General features: G+C 40.8%; 1 protein-coding gene across 7 annotated transcripts in view; it reads right to left on the reverse strand.

The window, feature by feature from the left end:
• The window catches only part of CNKSR3 (CNKSR family member 3), a 138,936-nt gene that overhangs the window by 110,059 nt on the left and 10,365 nt on the right, over positions 1 to 18,512 (reverse strand). For 3 of the 7 annotated variants that reach the window (XM_056818967.1, XM_056818964.1, XM_056818966.1), the window contains one exon: positions 8,009 to 8,608. The exons of 2 other annotated variants lie outside the window; for them this stretch is intronic. In XM_056818967.1, the coding sequence (XP_056674945.1) occupies positions 8,009 to 8,060 (52 nt within the window). In that variant the 5' untranslated portion in view covers positions 8,061 to 8,608. Of the gene's footprint in view, positions 1 to 7,423; positions 7,567 to 8,008; positions 9,996 to 18,512 lie in introns of those variants that run through there. 2 more of the 7 variants (XM_007484789.3, XM_056818968.1) reach the window with 2 other exon arrangements.

An 18,512-nucleotide genomic window follows, 5' to 3' on the forward strand; every position in this document is an offset into this window, starting at 1 on the left:
AAAAGGTATTACAGGAGTGGAGAAGGGTAAATATCCTAGTTCTTGAAGGGCAAAAGGAAAAAAAAGATCAGTCTTCCATATCATAGGGCAATGAATTTGACTTATTGCTGTCAGTTTGAGATTATTAAAAGAATGATTACTGAATATATAAAAAATAGAAGGAATAATCACAAATAGCCAGCTTAACTCCATTAGAACAAAAAATGCCAAGCTAAACTTATTTCCTTCTTTGATATGACTATTAATTAAGATGATAAATCAGAAAAATAATGAAGACATCATATACCTGTATTCAGCATAGTATTTGACAAAGAGTCTCATATCATTCCTGGGGAAAGGGTAGAAAGATGTAAACTAAATAGTTACATTCTTTTAGAATTGAATGGGTACACCCCAATGATTCTATCCCTTCTTTGCTGTCCCATTTTCTTCCAATTTAGCTAAAACATAAACCAACCTTTATTGTTTTTCTTAATTTCCCTTGCTAGCTCCAACTCATTCTGAGGTTTAATATCCCTAAAGTTACTTGTACTAGACTGTACCACAGTTTTAGATTCATCTTCTCTTATCTAGACATTTTCCATACATTTCTTATTAACTCTAAGTTAGTTGGTGAGTTCCCTATGTATCCACAATAACCTCTTTGAACAAATCTGATGTTTTTCCCTCATTTCAACTGTCTGTTGGATCACATTCTTAAATATCTTCTGTTTCTCTTGAGCTTCCCTACAAGCATTTTAGAACATAGGATTCTACCTATTCCTAGGAGGCCTCTGAAATCTGCCCACCCAAAATCTAGTTAGCACATCAGACTCTCTCTTAATATTAAGACTCTCCTGTCAAAAACACTAGGATGGAATGCTTACTTCTCTCTAGGGTTCCCATCAACCCCCCTACAGTAAGTCCCTCCTCAGCAAAAATCAGGTGCAGAATAGAATTTCTCCTTTTTGGTTCCTCTGCCTAAAGACAAGTGAAGAAGTTATTAGTGAGGGCAGCTAGGTGGCTCAATGATAGAATCAAGCCTAGAAATAGAGGTCCTGGATTTAAATGTGGCTTCAGATATTTCCTAGCTGTGTGACCCTGGGCAAGTCACTTAACCCCCATTGCCTAGCCCTTACCACTCTTCTGCCTTGGAACCAATACATAGTATTGATTCTAAAACGGAAAGAAAATATTAAAACAAAAAAAAAGGAAGTTATTAGTTGCTCTGGTTCAGTAGGGATAGGGATAAGGAGGGAGGGAGAATCAGTAGATATCTGAATAACTTAACTTCTCCTTCACTACCATGTATCAGAGGTCCCTGCTCCAGGCTTGTGGCTTATTTCTGAAACTCCTCATCCATCTCCCCTTTCTGTCTGGAGAGATTACAGTGACAAACTCACTTTGGTTTCTCCCTCTTTTGATCTTTATCCACTTAGGATTCTGAATATCCCTACCTTTCTAGACTATGCTACTCAACTCCATCTTCATTTCAATGCAACACTCATGCCTCATTCAGAGGCAGAGTCCAGTCATGGATATCCGTCCTGGACTAGTGACACCAATTATATCAAGTTTGGTACCCCTTGGGTTAGGGACTTGTTTGTTTCTTGTTTTTCTTGTTTGTTGCCTGAACTTTAGCCATTTGGAGCACAGATGTTTAAAAACACAGGTTTTACTATTGAGTTTTTTCTTGAGATTTTTGTCTCCTGTGAATTTCTGAGGATCTCAACCCTCAATTCTTTATTTCTGGCTACACTATGTCAAGAGGTAGCCATCTCAGGAAATCAAGAAGCTGGCTGACTAAACCAGTGTAGATTAGTTTCAAAGGATTAGTGGACAATCATTCAAAGCAGTAGCCCTGGGATCCAGAGACTCTTCCCTCCTCATTTACTACTATTTTTCCTTAGAATATCAACCTGTCAGGTCATAAAACTATGCCTATCATTTGACCCAGTAATACCATTACTGAGTCTGTATCCCAAAGAAATTAAAGATCGGGGAAAGAATCTACCTGTACAAAAATATTTATAGTAGCCCCTTTTGTGGTGGCAAAGAACTGGGAACTGAAGGGATGTCCATCAACTGAGGAATGTCTGAACAAGTTATGGTATATGATGGTAATAGAATACTACTGTGCCACTAGAAATGACAAACAAGATGATCACAAAAACACCTGAAAAGACTTATATGAAGAGATGCAAATGAAATGGAACTACAATAATGTACAATGATCAACTGTGAATGACTTAACTATCATCAACAAGGCATAGATCCAGAACAACTCCAAGGGATTCAGGGCTTCCTGGAGTCAGAAAAACTTGAGTTCCAAATTGACACTTTATACCTGTGTGATCTTGGGCAAATCACTTAACTTTCGCATGTCTAGGAAGTAGCTAGAGGGCTCAATGGATACTCATTGCCATAAAAGGAACAGAAGTTCAAATGTAGATTGAAACATACCATTATTTTATTTCCTCCAAGGTTTTTTTTTTCTCTAGTGTAAGGAATCTGTCTCGTTTTCCAACAAAATAAACAGAGAGATATATATAATAACATATGTACAAGCTATGTTATATTACTTGCCTTCTTGAGGAGGAAGCTAGAGAACACAGATTGAAAAATGCCAGAGAACAAATACTAGACATGTAATTGGGGGGGGGGAGGGGGGAGTTCAAGAGAACTCAGGTTCTAAGGTCAGTCTAACAAACTTTCTAGAAGAATGTTTTTTTGGCTTTTTTGAGCATCACCTCCCCTTCTGTGGTATTTACACACATAAATAGATAGATGCCTTAAGGTTCATTTTTATTCTCATTTGCTTGCTACCAAGGCCAAAATGTTAAATTCATAAACAAATGACATTAGTAATCCACATTAAAATTTAACAAATTAATCTCCCAAAGTAGCACCTGCTTTGGTGAACACTGAATTACTATTAAAGGTTTAAGGATGTTTTCCCAGTTACAGATGAGACCAAAGGTCAGAAAATATGGAAATAATATTGGAGGGGTTAACAGAAAAATAAGGACAGGAGTATATTAGTGATGGATCTGTGAAATAGTACAACCAGCCTGGAAAGCAATTTGGAATTATACAAATAAAGTGGCTGAAATATCTATCACCCCCTTTTTTTGGCCTAAGGATTCCATGGCTAGGTATCTATAACCCAAAGAGGTCCCTGATAAAAAGAAAATCTCCACATACTTGAAAAGAGCACTTTTTGTTTTAGCAAAAAGCTGGAAACAAAGTAGAATGATTTAACAAATGGTGGTACTTCTTCAGTCTAAATTCTTCTAAACAAAGTAGAATGATTTATCAAATGGCTTAACAAATGGTGGTACTTCTTCAATCTCTTGTCTGGTTTTATTGTGAAGCCTGGACTGAGTTTTGAAAGAAACAAAGGATCCTAGGGGGTGGAGATAAAGAAGGAGGGTAAATTTCACACACAGGGAAAAGCAGTTCAGAGCAGGGGATTACAGATGTAGAATTGGAGGGGTACTCAAAAGCCATCTAGAGGCTTTTGTGGCTCAACTTAAATCCTTAGGAATTTAAGAATATCAGGACAAGAGTCAGGAAAACTCAAGTTCATATCCATCCTCAGACACTTTATACCTGTGTGACCCTGGGCAAGTCACTTAACTTAGGAGGCAGATGGATGGCTCAGTGGATAGAGTGCTGAGTCTGAAGTCAGGAAGACTTAGAGTTCAAATCCAGTCATAGACATTTCCTTGCTCTGTGACACTAAGACAAGGCACTTAACCTCTGATTGCCCAAAGAAAGGATCCACTGGAGAAGGAAATGGCAAACCACTCTAGTATCTTTGCCAAGAAAACCCAATGAATAGTTATGGACTATAGCAGCGGTTCTCAACGGTTGAGACCCTGGCGGTGATTGAACGACCAAAACACAGGGTCACCTAAATTTAGCTGCTGAGAAATCACGCTACTTTACAGCAAGATCAAGGAAAGAATGGGGACCCTGCTGCCCGCACATTGTACTAATATTAGTTACCTATCAGCAGCCCTCCCCCTATGAGGGGTGATGGATTTACCCTGTTGCCTGGAGACCGGACTCAAACAGAGACCCAGAGAGAGCACCCTGGTCAGTAGGTCGCTGGTTCTGGAGGGGTTAAGAACGAGTCCTGGAGTGGATAACTCCTGGAGCGGATAATGGAGCCAAGTAACCCCAGAAAAGTGAAGCCTCAGCTCGAGCTGGAGGGAGACCACAGGAAGAAGAAGGCAGCATCTGTGGACCTCCTCCCCAGGCAGGACTTACCTCCCACCCCAGCACTCAGGCTGCCTCCTGCTGGATTAATATTTCTCAACATATAATTAAATATTGTTTTTGTGATTAATCACTATGTTTAAATTATGTTTGATTTGTAGCAATGAGAATACATAATACATATCAGGTATTTACAATCCAAATCATAACTGTAGCAAAATTACAGTTTTGAAGTAGCCACCAAAATAATTTTTTGGTTTGGGGTCACCGCAACATGAGGAACTGTATTGCAGGGCCACAGCATTAGAAAGGTTGAGAACTACTGGTCTATAGGGTCATGAAGAGCTGGACATAACCCAACAACAACAACAACAATCAGAAGCCATCCAGTTCCTTCTACAGATGAGAAAACTGAAGCCTAAGAAGATGATTCTAAGGTCTCTCCCAGCTCTATTCATGGGGGACACCACTTGGGGACAGTGAACACCTTGAAGCTAGGGGAGTGAATTCTCATTGATATCAGTCCTGTTTTCTTTCTTTTCTTTTTTTTTAATCTATAGATTTCTGTATTCATAATCCCAGGGATTTAGAATCCATGCATTTTACTGCACCAGCAAACTCTTCCATCAAACTTGTTTCTCCAGGGAAATGCCTATGCTATAAAATGGGGATGGGTAAGTAATACAAAAGGCAGATTAAAAAGTAAGCAACAAATAAGTCTGCATAGATGAATGTTTCATATTGTTAGAAATTTTTTAAAAATCAGAAAAAGGCAAATCATTAAAACCTAGGGAAGTGGAACTTTTTAATATATGATACAATTGTATACTTTGACCTTCTTTTCTATGGCCTTCTAGACTTAAACGCTGAAAAAATCCAGGTCACTGTGTGTCACTGTACTTGTAGTCCAAAAGGGCAGAATTATTTAGAAAAGTTGCCAAGAGTTGACCACAGGTATGCAACCTAATCAGCACTCTGGCCTTAGGACACAGAAGTATTGTGCTGCAAATAAATGCTCTTTCAGGTTGGCTGGGAACTTTCTTCAAAGAGAGAAATCTTAGTTTGTCATAATGTCAAGGCAACCTGATGCCAAAAATATTTTAATCTGCTCTTCCTTTTCAACTGATCACATTGAACAAACAGGAAGTAAATTTACACCCCACTTTACCACCCCCACATCCATATCCACCACCCCAGTCCCAAAGGGAAAACAAACATACAGGTACACATGTCTTGAAGGAGAAGGTCTCACTACATTGTCCCACTTACATGCCTGTTACCTGGTCATGGATTTATAACCAGAAAAAGGAGTTAATAGCTGCTCCACAAGATTTAATCTTTTAACTGGTATTTATGTTTCAATTTACTACTAGTAAACAGAATATTGGGCAGCTATGTGGCATAGTTCTGGGTCTGGAGTCAAGAAGACCCAATTTCAAATCTGGCCTGAGACACTTAACTAACTATATGAAGTTACTTAATCCTGTTTACCTCAGTTTCCTGATCTGTAAAATCAGCTGGAGAAGGAAATAGCAAACCACTTCAACATCTTTGCAAAAAAAAAAAAACCCTCAAAGGGATCAGACGTGATTGAAAATGATGGAACTTTTTTCAGAACAGAATATTGGTAATGTCTACAAGTCTAAGAACTATACAAACTTTATTGCAAAATAGTTTCTGAAGCTGTTTAAAAAGTTTTTAGTATTTTATGTTCTCTGAATCTTCATTAAAGAGGTGGGGAACCCTCTAAATATCTGTCTTCTCCACAATAGATTTCAAGCTTCTTGAGGACCAACACTCTTTCATTTTTGCTTTTGCACCCCTATCACCTTTTACATTTCCCCCCTAGATCTAAGGTTTCATCTATGTAGGAAACTCCCTGAGATAGAAACTCCCTCCACTGATGCAGATCTGTTAACATGGTCTTAGAAAGTTGCCTATGGAAACTGAGATCCTAAATCCTAGTATGAATCATATTTAGGACCTGAACTAGTCTTATTGATGAAAAAAATTCTATGCTATTTGTATGTAAATAACAATCAATATAGTTATTTATTAAAGAGCTACTGTGGATACAAAATCATAGGATTACAGATTTGGAGCTATTCCAACCGTCTCATTTTACAAATGAGCCATTCCTAATAACTAATCTTTATAGAGGCTCTAAGAATTGTATAGCAATCTACATATATTATCTCATTTAACTATCACCAATATCCAGTGATGTCAGTGCTAGTCTGATTCTCATTTTACAGGATAAAAAAACTAGTTCCAAAACTGGGGGGTGGGGGTGGGGGGGTGGGGGACTTTGTGAAGTGGAATTTGAACCAGTCTTCAAGATTCCAAGTCCAGCTCTCCATCAGCTCTGGGATTTGAACACAGGAAAATCCAACATCATTCTAATACCCTGGGTTGCTCTACTAAAGTCAAAAAACTAAAATCTATCTTCAAGAAGATTGCTATATTCCAAGGAAATGTAAATATACATCCATATGAAGAAGCAAGATTGAACTAAATTTAGAGAAATCAGGAAAGATTTCTCATGAGATCAGCCTCAACTTTTTATCTCTAAAATAAGGAGGGATTAAAAAGTCCCAGCTCTAATAATCTATTATTCCAATCCTTACTTACATAGGCTAGGATGCATATGAAACACAGGCAATTACAAGAAGAGGTTAATAGTTTTAATTGTGGTCACACCCACGGGAGAGACAGTCTTAAAAGCTTATCCAAAGTTTGATCCTGCCTTGAGAAGGGACTCACAGGACAGTGGAGCAAAGCATCGTGGAGGTATAAGAAGGAGCAGCCCAGTTAAGGGTAGAACCCGCCCACTTTACAAGAGAGACTTAAGTCGCCTTCATCATCTCCCTAGGAGCCCCAGGGAGATGCCGCTAAAGAGGCCGGTCAACCCGGAGAGAAAGTGACTAACTCGGGCTCTAGACCAATAGCTAACGTCCCAGCCAAATACACACACACCTACCCTCAAAGGCAGTTTCAATAGGCGACAAATAGGTTTCCCTCAGTTCCTTCTTTATATTTTCAATCCCCAACCACATTCTAGGAATGCAACTTTCTCCCCTCAACTACACCCGCCCAGAGCAAAAGACAAAAGACAGCTAGTGCTCGGAATTCCTGGGGTCAGGATTACTAGCGAGGCCAAATGGTACAAAGTCAATCTTAGAGAGGCTTGCCAGCCTACCCAGAGAAAAGAAAGGTTTACCTGTCTAAGCACACAGCCTTCTCGTTCCTCTCGGTAGTTCTGGACAGGGCACGTTTACGAGGAACTACCGGAGCCACCCACACAAAAGGTTCTTGGTGCTTCTAAAGGCCAGAACGGGTCTGCTTCGGGAAGGCCGGCTGAGTCCGAGCTTAGCCGGCTGGAACCGTGGTCAGGAGAGGGAGACCCGCACAGAAAAAGTTTTGCTAGACTGTAAACCTGGGTGCGCGTTCTACCCGCCCCCCCCTCCGTCACCCCCACCGATCGCAAAGCATTTAGCTCACTTTACGCAACAGAATCTGCCATCACTCTTGCCCACCTTCAGCCTCCTAATCCCCCCAAAAAGAAACAGCTGGGAAAAGGGGGTGAGGACTTGAGACATGTCTGGTGAGCCAGGCAGCCTGAAGCCAACTTTGCTTCCAAGCTCTCTGGACAGCTAGGTCCCTTTTGCCTCTCAACCCGAGGTGGGACTCTACTCCTAGTCCCTCCAAAATTAAAAGGAGCCCATTCCTCGTCGGCGTTGCACTCCACTCCCCACCCACCCCCACTTCGGACACAATGTTAAGCGCCCCCAAAACTTGCTCTCACCTTTAGTCCAATCCACCACTTGTTTGGGGCTCCACTTGGTCACGGGTTCCATGGTGAACCGGCCACTCAGTCTTAGGCTAGACTAAAAAGTCCGCTGGAAAGCGCCTGGCGCCCGAGTCTAACACCCTCCTCCAACAGACGAGGCTGAACTCCCCGATTCTCCTTTTTTCCAGACTAAAGACTTCGCTCCGGACCGTCCATCTCAGTTGCTAGAAGGGACAGCAGTATCAGCAGGTACAGTCCTGTACCGCACAACCACCCTCTTTAGAAACCTCCCTCTGACTCCCAGAACAGGCAAACCCGGCCTCTTCTCCAACACACAGACACAGCTGTGGGGCTCCTCCTCCAGCTGCCAACGCGCCAGCTGCAGCAACTCCTCCTCCTCCTTTTACTCCTCCTCTTCCCCGGCTGCCCGATCCGCTCCGCTGCTACAGCTGGCCCGCTCCTTGTCCGCTGAATCCCTACTGCACTCCAGCCGCAGCCCCACTATCCAGCACCGGTTGCTTCGGAAGTTGTCAGGACACCCACTCCTGTCTCTTTGGAACTCCAGCGCCTCCTCTTCGGAACGTGGAAGGAAGTTTATTCCTTCCTCCACTGCGCCTGTGTGTATGAAAGAAAGTGTGTGTGTGAGTGCGTAAGACTTAGCCCTACTGCCCTGGCGCTCTGTGAGAGGAAGCGCTCCTCTCCTCTCCGTAGCCTTCCCGCCAGCAGGTTCCAACTCCTTAATCTCCCGGGTGTGCATATGGAAAAGAGGAGGAGGGGAGAACGTGTCTTCTCGGGTTACACAGTTTCTGCTCTTTCAGTTAGTCGCCAACAGGATAAGGGAGCGAGAGCGGGGGCGGGGATGCAGGGTTAGAGTGAAACCCGTGAAGCGGGTGCGGGGCGGGGGGAGGAGGAGGGAAGAATCCCAACCTACTCTTGCTCTCTGGTTACTTTCCCTTTTTCAGTCTTTTTCACTCACCTCCCAAGTGGCCCTAACTTTCCTTCCAGACTTCCAAGCCCCCAGCCCCCACTCCAGGCTGGCTTATAGGACAGCGCGTTTGGTTGTGCTAGGACCATGCGTCCTTGTTCTAATGGCCTTGGAAAAGTAGAACAGCCTATCGAGGTTTGAGCAGCAAGCCCATACACGTAGACACGCGCTGCGTTTCCTTCGGGCCCCTAAAAAGACTTTTAGAAACTATTGCGCAGTGATGGATACATTAGCTCGATTGTTTTCTTCCTTTAAAAGTATTCTAGTCCAACCTAAATGGACGGCTCGGTTTTCCGCTCGTTCCACGGAAGCCTTTCCACGTCGTACCTTGGCTCACATGTTCGCTGTGACTCCTATTCCCCAGCGATCTCCTCTCTCCTGGCCGAAATCTTAGCCTTTTCCCGACACTCGGGACAAAGACCACCCCTTCCAGGAAGGCTTACTTGAATGCCTCCTCCAGGATTTCTATGTGTGTCTCTCTCATTCCTCATTTTGTACCTATCTTATGGACCCTCGAGGTGAATTTAGTGGACCGGACATTGGGAGTGAGACTCCTGAAGGGGCCGATCGTGGCTTCCAAACTGAGGAGCCTGGTGACCTTGGGCAAGGCATTTCACCTCTCCAATTTCCCCGTTTGCAGGAAAGGAATGTTCACTTGTCCCACCTGCTTCCGTGAACTGCTACAAGAAAAACACTGTAAAACTTACAAGGAGGAGATTGGTAAATAAAGCATTTATTAAGCACTTACTAAACACTCCAGGCCCTGTGCCAAGCATAGAGGACATAAATACAAGCAAACAATCCGGGGAGCTGTTGTTATTTTAGATCATAGTTCTTTCTATGTGTTCCAGCCCCTCACTAAATCGCAGATTTGGAAAGCTAGGGCAGGACGCTACACAGACTAGCTCTTAGCTCCTCTTAGAGCCTAGAGATGGTTCCACCTTCTCTTCCCAGTTATCTGATTTGCAGCTCCCAGCACAATTTGTAATAAGCTGCATCTTACTCCGGCCCTCCATGCCCCATACCATTGGCCTGTGACTGACCACCAAGGGTCTAGTCATGCAGTTTTTAAAATTTAAAATTTTTATTTTAATTAATTTAAATGTTTAATTCAAATACTTTAATTAATTTAAATGTTTAATTTAAATATTTAAATCAGCAAAGGGTTTATTAGAATAGAAGCTCTATAAAGTCAATCTGCTCTGCACACCTTTCACCAATCATGATTCAGTAGAAAGAGGAATAATGGAATCAAAGAACCTAAATTCACATCCTGCCTCAGAGATCATCTGAATAGCCTTGGGCAGATGACTTAACCAAAGCCTTAGGTCTCACTTTCCTCATCTGTAGAATATGGGGGTTAGACTAGATGACTCCTTTTTTTTCCCCAAAAAAACCCTTACCTTCCATCTTGGAATCAATACTTTGTATTGGTTCCAAGGCAGAAGAGTGGTAAGAGCTAGGCAATTGGGGGGGGGGGGGGTTGTCAAGTGACTTGCCCAGGGTCACACAGCTAGGGAGCATCTGAGTCCAGATTTGACCTCCCATCTCTGGGCCTGGCTGTCAATCCACTGACCCACCTAGCTGCCCCCCAGACTAGATGACTTCTGAGGTCCCTTCCAGTCCTGGAGCTATCATCCCAAGTAGCATTAAATTCCCAGTAAAGGGCCCCCTCCTTCTTGGTTTGGTCACCAAAGAAGATTTTATACTTTTAGCCCATTGTTCCCATGTGTTCATTGAGGAACCCTTAATTCCTTAAGCCCTGAAACACTGCCTGGGCTCTAAAATGGAGAAAAAAAATCATTTTTCCAGGTGATTAAGAATATATGGTCCTATGTGGAAATCTCAGAGTTCAAACAAAACCACAATCAAGACTGCTCTGCTCAACTTGGCATAAGAGTGGAGCCCACACCAAATGATTTGCTGTATGGTGAGGTGATGATGTGTAGAGGAGCTATTTAAAAGAACACCTTAAAGAGAATATGATTTAGACATGAGCTCTGAAATTGAACAAGCAGTTTATACACAAACTTCTGCCTCCAGTGTAGGAATCAGATGGAGGTTTTAAAAACAAAAATGATTGGGTAAACTACAACTCTTAGTAGCAAACTGATTTATCTTTCAGCTGCAAATTTTCCAGCATGTGTAAGCCTTGATAAAGGTTGCAGGTCATGTGTTGGTATCCCCAGTTGAACTATCTGGCCTGACTATATTCCTCTTACAAAATGAAAACAACAAAACAATTTTTTTTCTTGGATCAGAACTATGGAAATTTATCTCATTTACAATTTTAGCCAACATTCACATCTCAAATCTAGCCTCTAAGCTATGTTACCCAGAGCAAGTCATTTAACTTCTCTCTTAGCCTCATTTTTCTCATCTATAAAATGGGAATATTAACTTTTTCACAGTCAAATGTGGTAACATATGTAAAGTACTTTGCAAAACCTTAATCTCTGTATGAATACTAATTCACATTAACATTTTATTCATCTTATGCCAATCTACACTTTTGTCTTGGCTAAAAATCCAAAAGGAGCAAATCAGTGCTAGACCTGAAGTTAAAAAAAAAAAACAGTTCAAATCCACCTCAGATATGAGATCTTGGGTAAGTCACAACCTCTGAGCTTCAGTTTCTTTATCTGCCTCATCTGTGTAAAAAATATGAAGTACTTACCTCAGAGTGCTTGTAAGGTTCAAATGAGAGAAGGAATGTAAAGTTCTTTCCAAACTTTAAAGGCTATATAAACGCTAGTTATTATAATATAAAAATCAAGTTATTGTCTGCAACAGCTCAGAATAATTAGACAATTAATGAATTTTTTTCTGTTTATACTTCCTGCCCAGAAAGCTAATTGTTATTTAAATATAAGCCTTTCTGCCTTTAATTGCAGGTGTTAGTTGGTAGAAATGAGATCTAAACCTGACTTCCTGGTGGAAAATGCAGACTTGTGAAATCCAAACACAGTTTCATTTCTTAATGGATACTAATAGCTTGTAATCAGGCCAGAACCTCTTAGGTAAACAGTTGTTTTGGGGTTTTTTTAATTGAAATATAAACAAAAGGATAATTCATGAATTTGCTAATTTTTCTTTTCCAAAGATACTCTTCTAAATTGCATCTTTAGCCATTAAATAAAATAATTCCTCCCTCCCACCCTTGAAGCTTTTAACACTTTGTTAGCACTTCTTTTGTGTACTTTCACATTCTACTTTGCATTATAATTATTCAGGAATAGAATCTTATCTTTCCTACAGAAATCTCCAAGGCCAAAGGGACTGAATCTTTCCCCCCAAGCCCTCGTGCAATGATTTCTAGCAAAAACCTTGAATGCTCTATCCTCCAGTTCTCACTCTGCAATCTTCTGGGGCCATAATTTCAGAGTTTTATCTTTCAACTCCTTTGGGTAAGCAATGTAGACTTACTCAAATTGCCCAGTTTTCAGCACTCCTTTGTTTGCTGCCCCAAAATACCCCTACTTTAGGAGTAGAAGGAGTGTTACACTTTAAAAGCATTTTATTTGCAATCCACCATATTACAGCAAACCCCTGATTGGTCTCCCTGACTCCAAATATCTCTCTACACTATTATGCCCACAAGTATCAAAATGATCTTCCTAAAAATCCTAAAAATCCACTCCTCCAGGATCACATATAAAATCCTGTTTGGCTTCCAAAGTCCTTCATAACCTAACCCTCTTCTGCTTTTCCAGTCTTCTTAAAATTTACTTGCCCTCTACCTACTCAGTGATCCAGTGGCACTGGCTTCCCTGCTATTCCCTCAATACCGATTTGGAACAAAATCTCTTTCCTTCATCATCTTTTCTTCAAGTCTCAGAGAAAGTCTTACCTTCTACAAGAAGCCTTCCCCAGTCCACCTTACACTTGGTGCCATCCCTCAGAGATTACCCCAAATTTATTCTGAATATATATCCACCAGATTGCAAGGATGAAAGCTCTTTATTTTCTAGTTAAAAAAAAAAATAAGTTCTCAAAAGTTAATTCCTTGTATATACTTGAACCTGGTCAGAATCTCATTGGGGGAAAAAATGGTTATTTTTCATCTCAAAATCAAACAAAAAAAATACTTCAAAGTAGTGTTATCTAGAATTGTGGAAAAAACACACAAGGCTAGTATAAAAAAATTGACAATCTATATATAGTGTGATATCTTTGGATCATTTACTTCCATTATGAAATATTTGAAACTGTTAACTATTTAACATTCTAACTAGGTGGTACAGTGGATAGAGTGCCAGGCCTAAAGGCAAAAAGACTCTTTTTCATGAATTCAAATTGGACCCCAGTCACTTAAGAGCTGTGTGACCCTGGGCAAGTCAATTATCCCTATTTGCCTCAATTTCCTCAACTGTGAAATGAACTGGAGAAGGAAATGGCAAACCATTCTAGTGTGGGGTCATGAAGAGTAGGACACTAAAAAAAAAAATGACTGAACAACAACCATAGTGAATGAGGAGCCAGGCTAGTAACTGGAATTACATTCTTTCAAATTTCTGCCTTGGACAGATACTAGCTTTGTTATTCGGAATAATTCTATTAAACTTTCAGTGCTCTAGGCTATTCATAATTGCCGAGAAGGTGGTGCTCTTCCTCCTTATCTTTTCTGATACCCTTTGATTTTTCTGATAACCTCTTCTTGGTAGCTTTTTCTGCTACTGCTCTCTCCTGATTCTACCTGTTTGACTGTCCCTTCTGTCTCCCTTGCTAGATCTTCATCCACATCATGCTCCTTTATTATGGGAAGAGTCCTCCGAGGCACGGTCCTGAGTTCTCTTCTGATCTCCCAATGTACTATTTCTCTTGGTGTTCCCATCATTTCAATTATCATTTCTATTCAAATGATTCTCAAATCTACTTGTCAAGCCCTATCTCTGTCTCTCTTTTTCCTCCCACCCTTACCTTCAGTCTTAGAATCAATACTATGCATTGGTTCCAAGGCAGAAGAGTGGTAAGGGCTCAGCAATGGGGGTCAAGTGACTTGCCCAGGGTCACACAGCTGGGAAGAGTCTGAGGCCAGACTTGAACCTATGACCTCCCATCTCTAGGCCTGACAGTCAATCCACTGAGCTACCCAACTGCCCCCCACATTTACTTTTTAAATAATATTGAACAATTTCAGAGTGCTTTTCAGGGTGCTTTAATATCTAGGAAATGTCTGAAGTCAAATATGAACCCAGGATCTCCAGGCTCTAGTCCTTGTTCTCTCTAGACTTAATGAATCTATTACTATAGAAAGTCTATCCATCATCTTCCCAGAGATCCAAACTTTCAACATAGGTGTTGTCAACTTGGCATCTAGAAACCCTAATCTTGAGATCTTGAGAACCCCAAGTTTGTAGCATGAGGTCAAGCTTGACCTTGTCACAGGAGAATTTGTCCCAGAGGAAAGTCCCAACTTCACAAGTTTCAGACTAACAATAAACCTTAAAGTATTTTAGTTGGAGCTAGCAGACTTAATCAGATGTTAAATACCCTTTTTTGTCCTGATACTTTCTCCCTTTGAGTCAAAGTCCTTTCTAAGGTAGCCCAGCTCTTGGCTTGATCTTTCCCTTTTGTGTCCATTGTAAAGTATCAGCCCCTCCCTGATAATCCAGTCTAGAACCCCTCCTTTTCTTTGTAACCACCACAAAGCCAATCAACCATACTCTCCCATAGGCAGATCCCCAAGAGGTATATAAATTCCCCAATTTTCATGGTTCCTCCCAGCGGTCAATCTAGTGTGGTTGGTACTCCCAGGGTTCAGTAGCCTGTGGCCAGAGTCTCAGGGCTCTGTGTGGGTTTTGAGCACGCAACTCTGTGTGAAGACCTGAGGAATGGCATTGAACTCCTCCTGATTAAAGAAGTGGTTTTTCTAATGATTTAATAGTTCTTTGTTTTTTCCAGCTTAACAGTGTCATCCTCAATTCTCTCTTTTTCAGCCCCCATATACAATCAGTTAACAAGTCTTATAATTTTCTACCTTCATAACATCTCTTTCCTCTGACACTGCAACCTGTTGCAAACCTTCATCTCCTCAATTTTGGACAATTGCAATAACTTGCTAATTGATCTTCCTGGCTTAACTCTCCAAATTCTAATCCTTTCTTCACTCAAATGTCAACTTGAACTTCCTAAAAGACAAGTCTACCCATGTCACACCCACCCTAGAAGCTTCAATCAAGCCTAGTGGCTATTACCTCTAGGATCAAATATAAAATCCTCATTTTAACTTGAAAATTCTTCATAGTTTGGCCCCTTTTTGCCTTTCCAGTCGTCTTATACATTAGATTCTGCAAATTAGTGACACTGGCCATTTTGTTGCTTCTCTACGAGACACTCTGGCTCTCAATTCTTGGCATTTTCACTGACTGCCCTCCCTGCATAAAATTCTCCCCTTCATCATCCCTAACTCCTAGATCCCCGGATTTAATTCAAGTTTCTGCTAAAGTCCCACCCTATTCAAGAGGCTTTCCTCAGTCCTCTTTAATCTTAATGCCTACCCTCTGGTACTGCCCCAAATTCATCCTTTTAACATCTTGTTTGTATATCATTTATTTGCATTTTGTCCCTCTTCCCTCATTAGACTATGAGCTCCTTAAGAAGAGAGACTGGGTTTTTGTTTGTTTGGGGATTGGGGGGAGTGATGCTGGCCTTTCTTTGTATTCTCAGAATTGAGCACAGTGACTTACACGTTTGTTGTTTAGTTGTGTCCTATTCTTCTGGGCAAAGATACCAGTTTGTCTTATAAGGGGGAAATTTATGAAACTGGCCATAAATTTAATGATTTTATTGATAGACAGGCGAAGGGAAGGAAGATGAAAGAACAAGAAGAGAAAGAAGAGAGAGGGAGGGGGAAAGGGGAGGAGAGGAGTAAGAAGTTATTCAAACCTTTTCTCCACACACTGACTCACACATCACACCTTGGGAGCCAACTGGGGTCTATTTTGACTGGGCCACCTCAGTGCTGCCTTTTCCTGCTCACTACAGGGGGCACCAAAGTTCCCACTTCATCCTTGTCATCAAAATCCCCTCAACATCTTCCTTCACACAGTCCCCATTTTACAGATGAAGAACTCGGGCAAATAGTGGATAAGTGACTTGCCCAAGGTCACACAGCTAGTATCTGAGAACTCATTTAAACTCAGATCTTCCTCACTTTGGGTCTGAGGCTTTACCCCACTGCACAGCTGCCACAACTTGCCTAAAGTAGTGCTTAAAAAATGCTTATTAAGGAGTCAGCTGCAGGGGGTGTTTATTCATCAATCAACTTTTATTTAACATTTTCTACTTGCTAATTGCTGAAGCTAAAATAGGAGGTTCCTATAATCAACCAATAAACATTTAATAAGTGCTTAATATGTGCTGGACTGTACTAAGCAATGGACAGCTGGACCCAATAATAGTAAAATACCAGATCCAGCTCCTTTCCCTATTAACATATGTAGACTTGATTTTTAGATCTACCCTATTTATCTATATTACTTCATTATAAAGACATTGATTGGCTAAAGAGCTCAGGCTGCAGAAGTGCCAGGCCTTGGGTCAGTCCTTCCCTATCTGGCAGACAAAAAGTACTTAGTTCCTTATCAGGGCAGTTAGGTCTCAAAGGGGTCTTATCAAAGAAACGCTGCCCAATGAATTCAAATTCCTTTGATCTCTGCAAACAGGTATGTTAATAAGCCATCCCTACTGGGGGAAGCTGAGATCTAGCTTGCTTTCACTGAGCCTTATCTGTGGGTTTCATAGGATACATTCTACTGGGTGGGCACCTGGAAATCTCCCCTATTTTAACAATTCCTGAAATAATTTGATCAAATAAAACCCTTTAAAAAAGACTTACTATTTTAAAAAAGCCATTGGCACTCTTAAATCCTATTCCCAATGAATTTGAGTTGCATTTTTAAAAAGTGTAGTAGGCAGAGAAATACTCACAAAAGACTTGAACAGCCTTGCCCTCAACAGCTGAATCAGCTAATAAAAGGACTTCCTATGGACAAAGAGGGCCATGGTTCCTCCACTGATTTATGCTAGTTGTTCTCTTCCCTACTATCAAGTTCCTAAGTGTTCAAACAGAACTAGATATATTTCTTGACAGTTGTTCTTGCAGTTTCAGTTTAAATTTGTTGAATGTCTTCTCTTGCATAAGTATATTTCCACATTCCTGAGATATTCTCTTTTGTTTCAAACAAAAATTCTCAATTGAAAAATAACAGGCACACATCTCATATTGTTGGGTGACTTAATTACTGTGCAAAAAATTCATTGAGATCATTAGCTGAAAGCCCCTCTAAAAGTAAAAAAAAAAATAAAACAAAACCCCACATACATTTTAATTTAACCAACTGAGCTTATAAAATGAGAATTAAACCTAGTAATTGAAAAGAAAAAAACTTCAAAATCAGTTTTCCCATAAAATATCTAAATATTAGGGACTTTTAAAGAGTACGAATTAAAGTTATTTTTAAATTAATCGTTGGGGTTTATCTATTTTGATCCTGGGTAATTAGCATTTCTTTATCAATTTCAAATAAAACAGGGAGGAAATTCCAAATGCAATATATTATTCCATAGAACTTTGATATATCCAGGTCATTCACTAGAAAGAATTAAATTTGGAGTTAAAGTATCTGAGTTCAAATCCTCCTTCAATTTATTAACCACTTGTGACCTAAGTCATCACCTACCCTCAGTTTTTACTTCTATAAAGTGGGAAAGTTGAACTAGTTGCTCTCAAAATTTCTTTCACACTCCTAATCTATAATCCTATTATACAGAGATCATTTACACAAGATTCAAGTATATGTCACCAAATCTGTGGAGCTACAAAGACAAAGAGGGAGAAATTGGTCCATAGAGATATTTAAAATTTTAAATCAGAATTAGTTAAAAACAACCAGATCTATCCATTAAAAACATTCCCACCCTGCATAGGAGGGTACCTGACTATGTAAACCTGTGGCTGGATTAGAGTCCTTCTTTACTACAAAAGGAAATGATTTGAGTCTTCCTTACTACAAAAGGAAATGTAGAAATGCAAGGATCATTTAAGTCAATGAAAGATTGGAAAAACTGAAGTATACTGAAAGAGCAAGGAAGCCTTTCATCTATATAAACCCAATGTGAATTTTAAAATCTCCATCTTGGTCTAGCACCCAAAATTGTGCACACCCACACTACATGGGCATGTGCTAGTCAATGACAAATCAGAAATAACTAACTGCCCACCTGGGCTGTCCTAAGCCAAGCTTGAGCCACCATTGGCACTTGTGAGGAACAGGAAGTGACGGAGAGAGCAGCCTCGGAAATTCGCTCACTTCCTGTGGACAGGGCTAGACGCCAGTTCATGTGAGGAGCTTGGACCCGGAGGAGGCCGCAGACAGCTTCCCTTCAGATCAGTCACGTGAGTCAAGGACTGATTCCTTCCACCTTGGCCCTTTGGGCCTAATCTCCCTCTGCCTTGGCCAGAGGTTGAGTAACCCTTTCCCTTCTCTCCCTCTCCTTTTCCCTACTCCCATTGTGCTTAAACCTCCATAA

This window comes from Monodelphis domestica, chromosome 2, assembly GCF_027887165.1.
Source record: "Monodelphis domestica isolate mMonDom1 chromosome 2, mMonDom1.pri, whole genome shotgun sequence".
NCBI classification, from domain to species: domain Eukaryota; kingdom Metazoa; phylum Chordata; class Mammalia; order Didelphimorphia; family Didelphidae; genus Monodelphis; species Monodelphis domestica.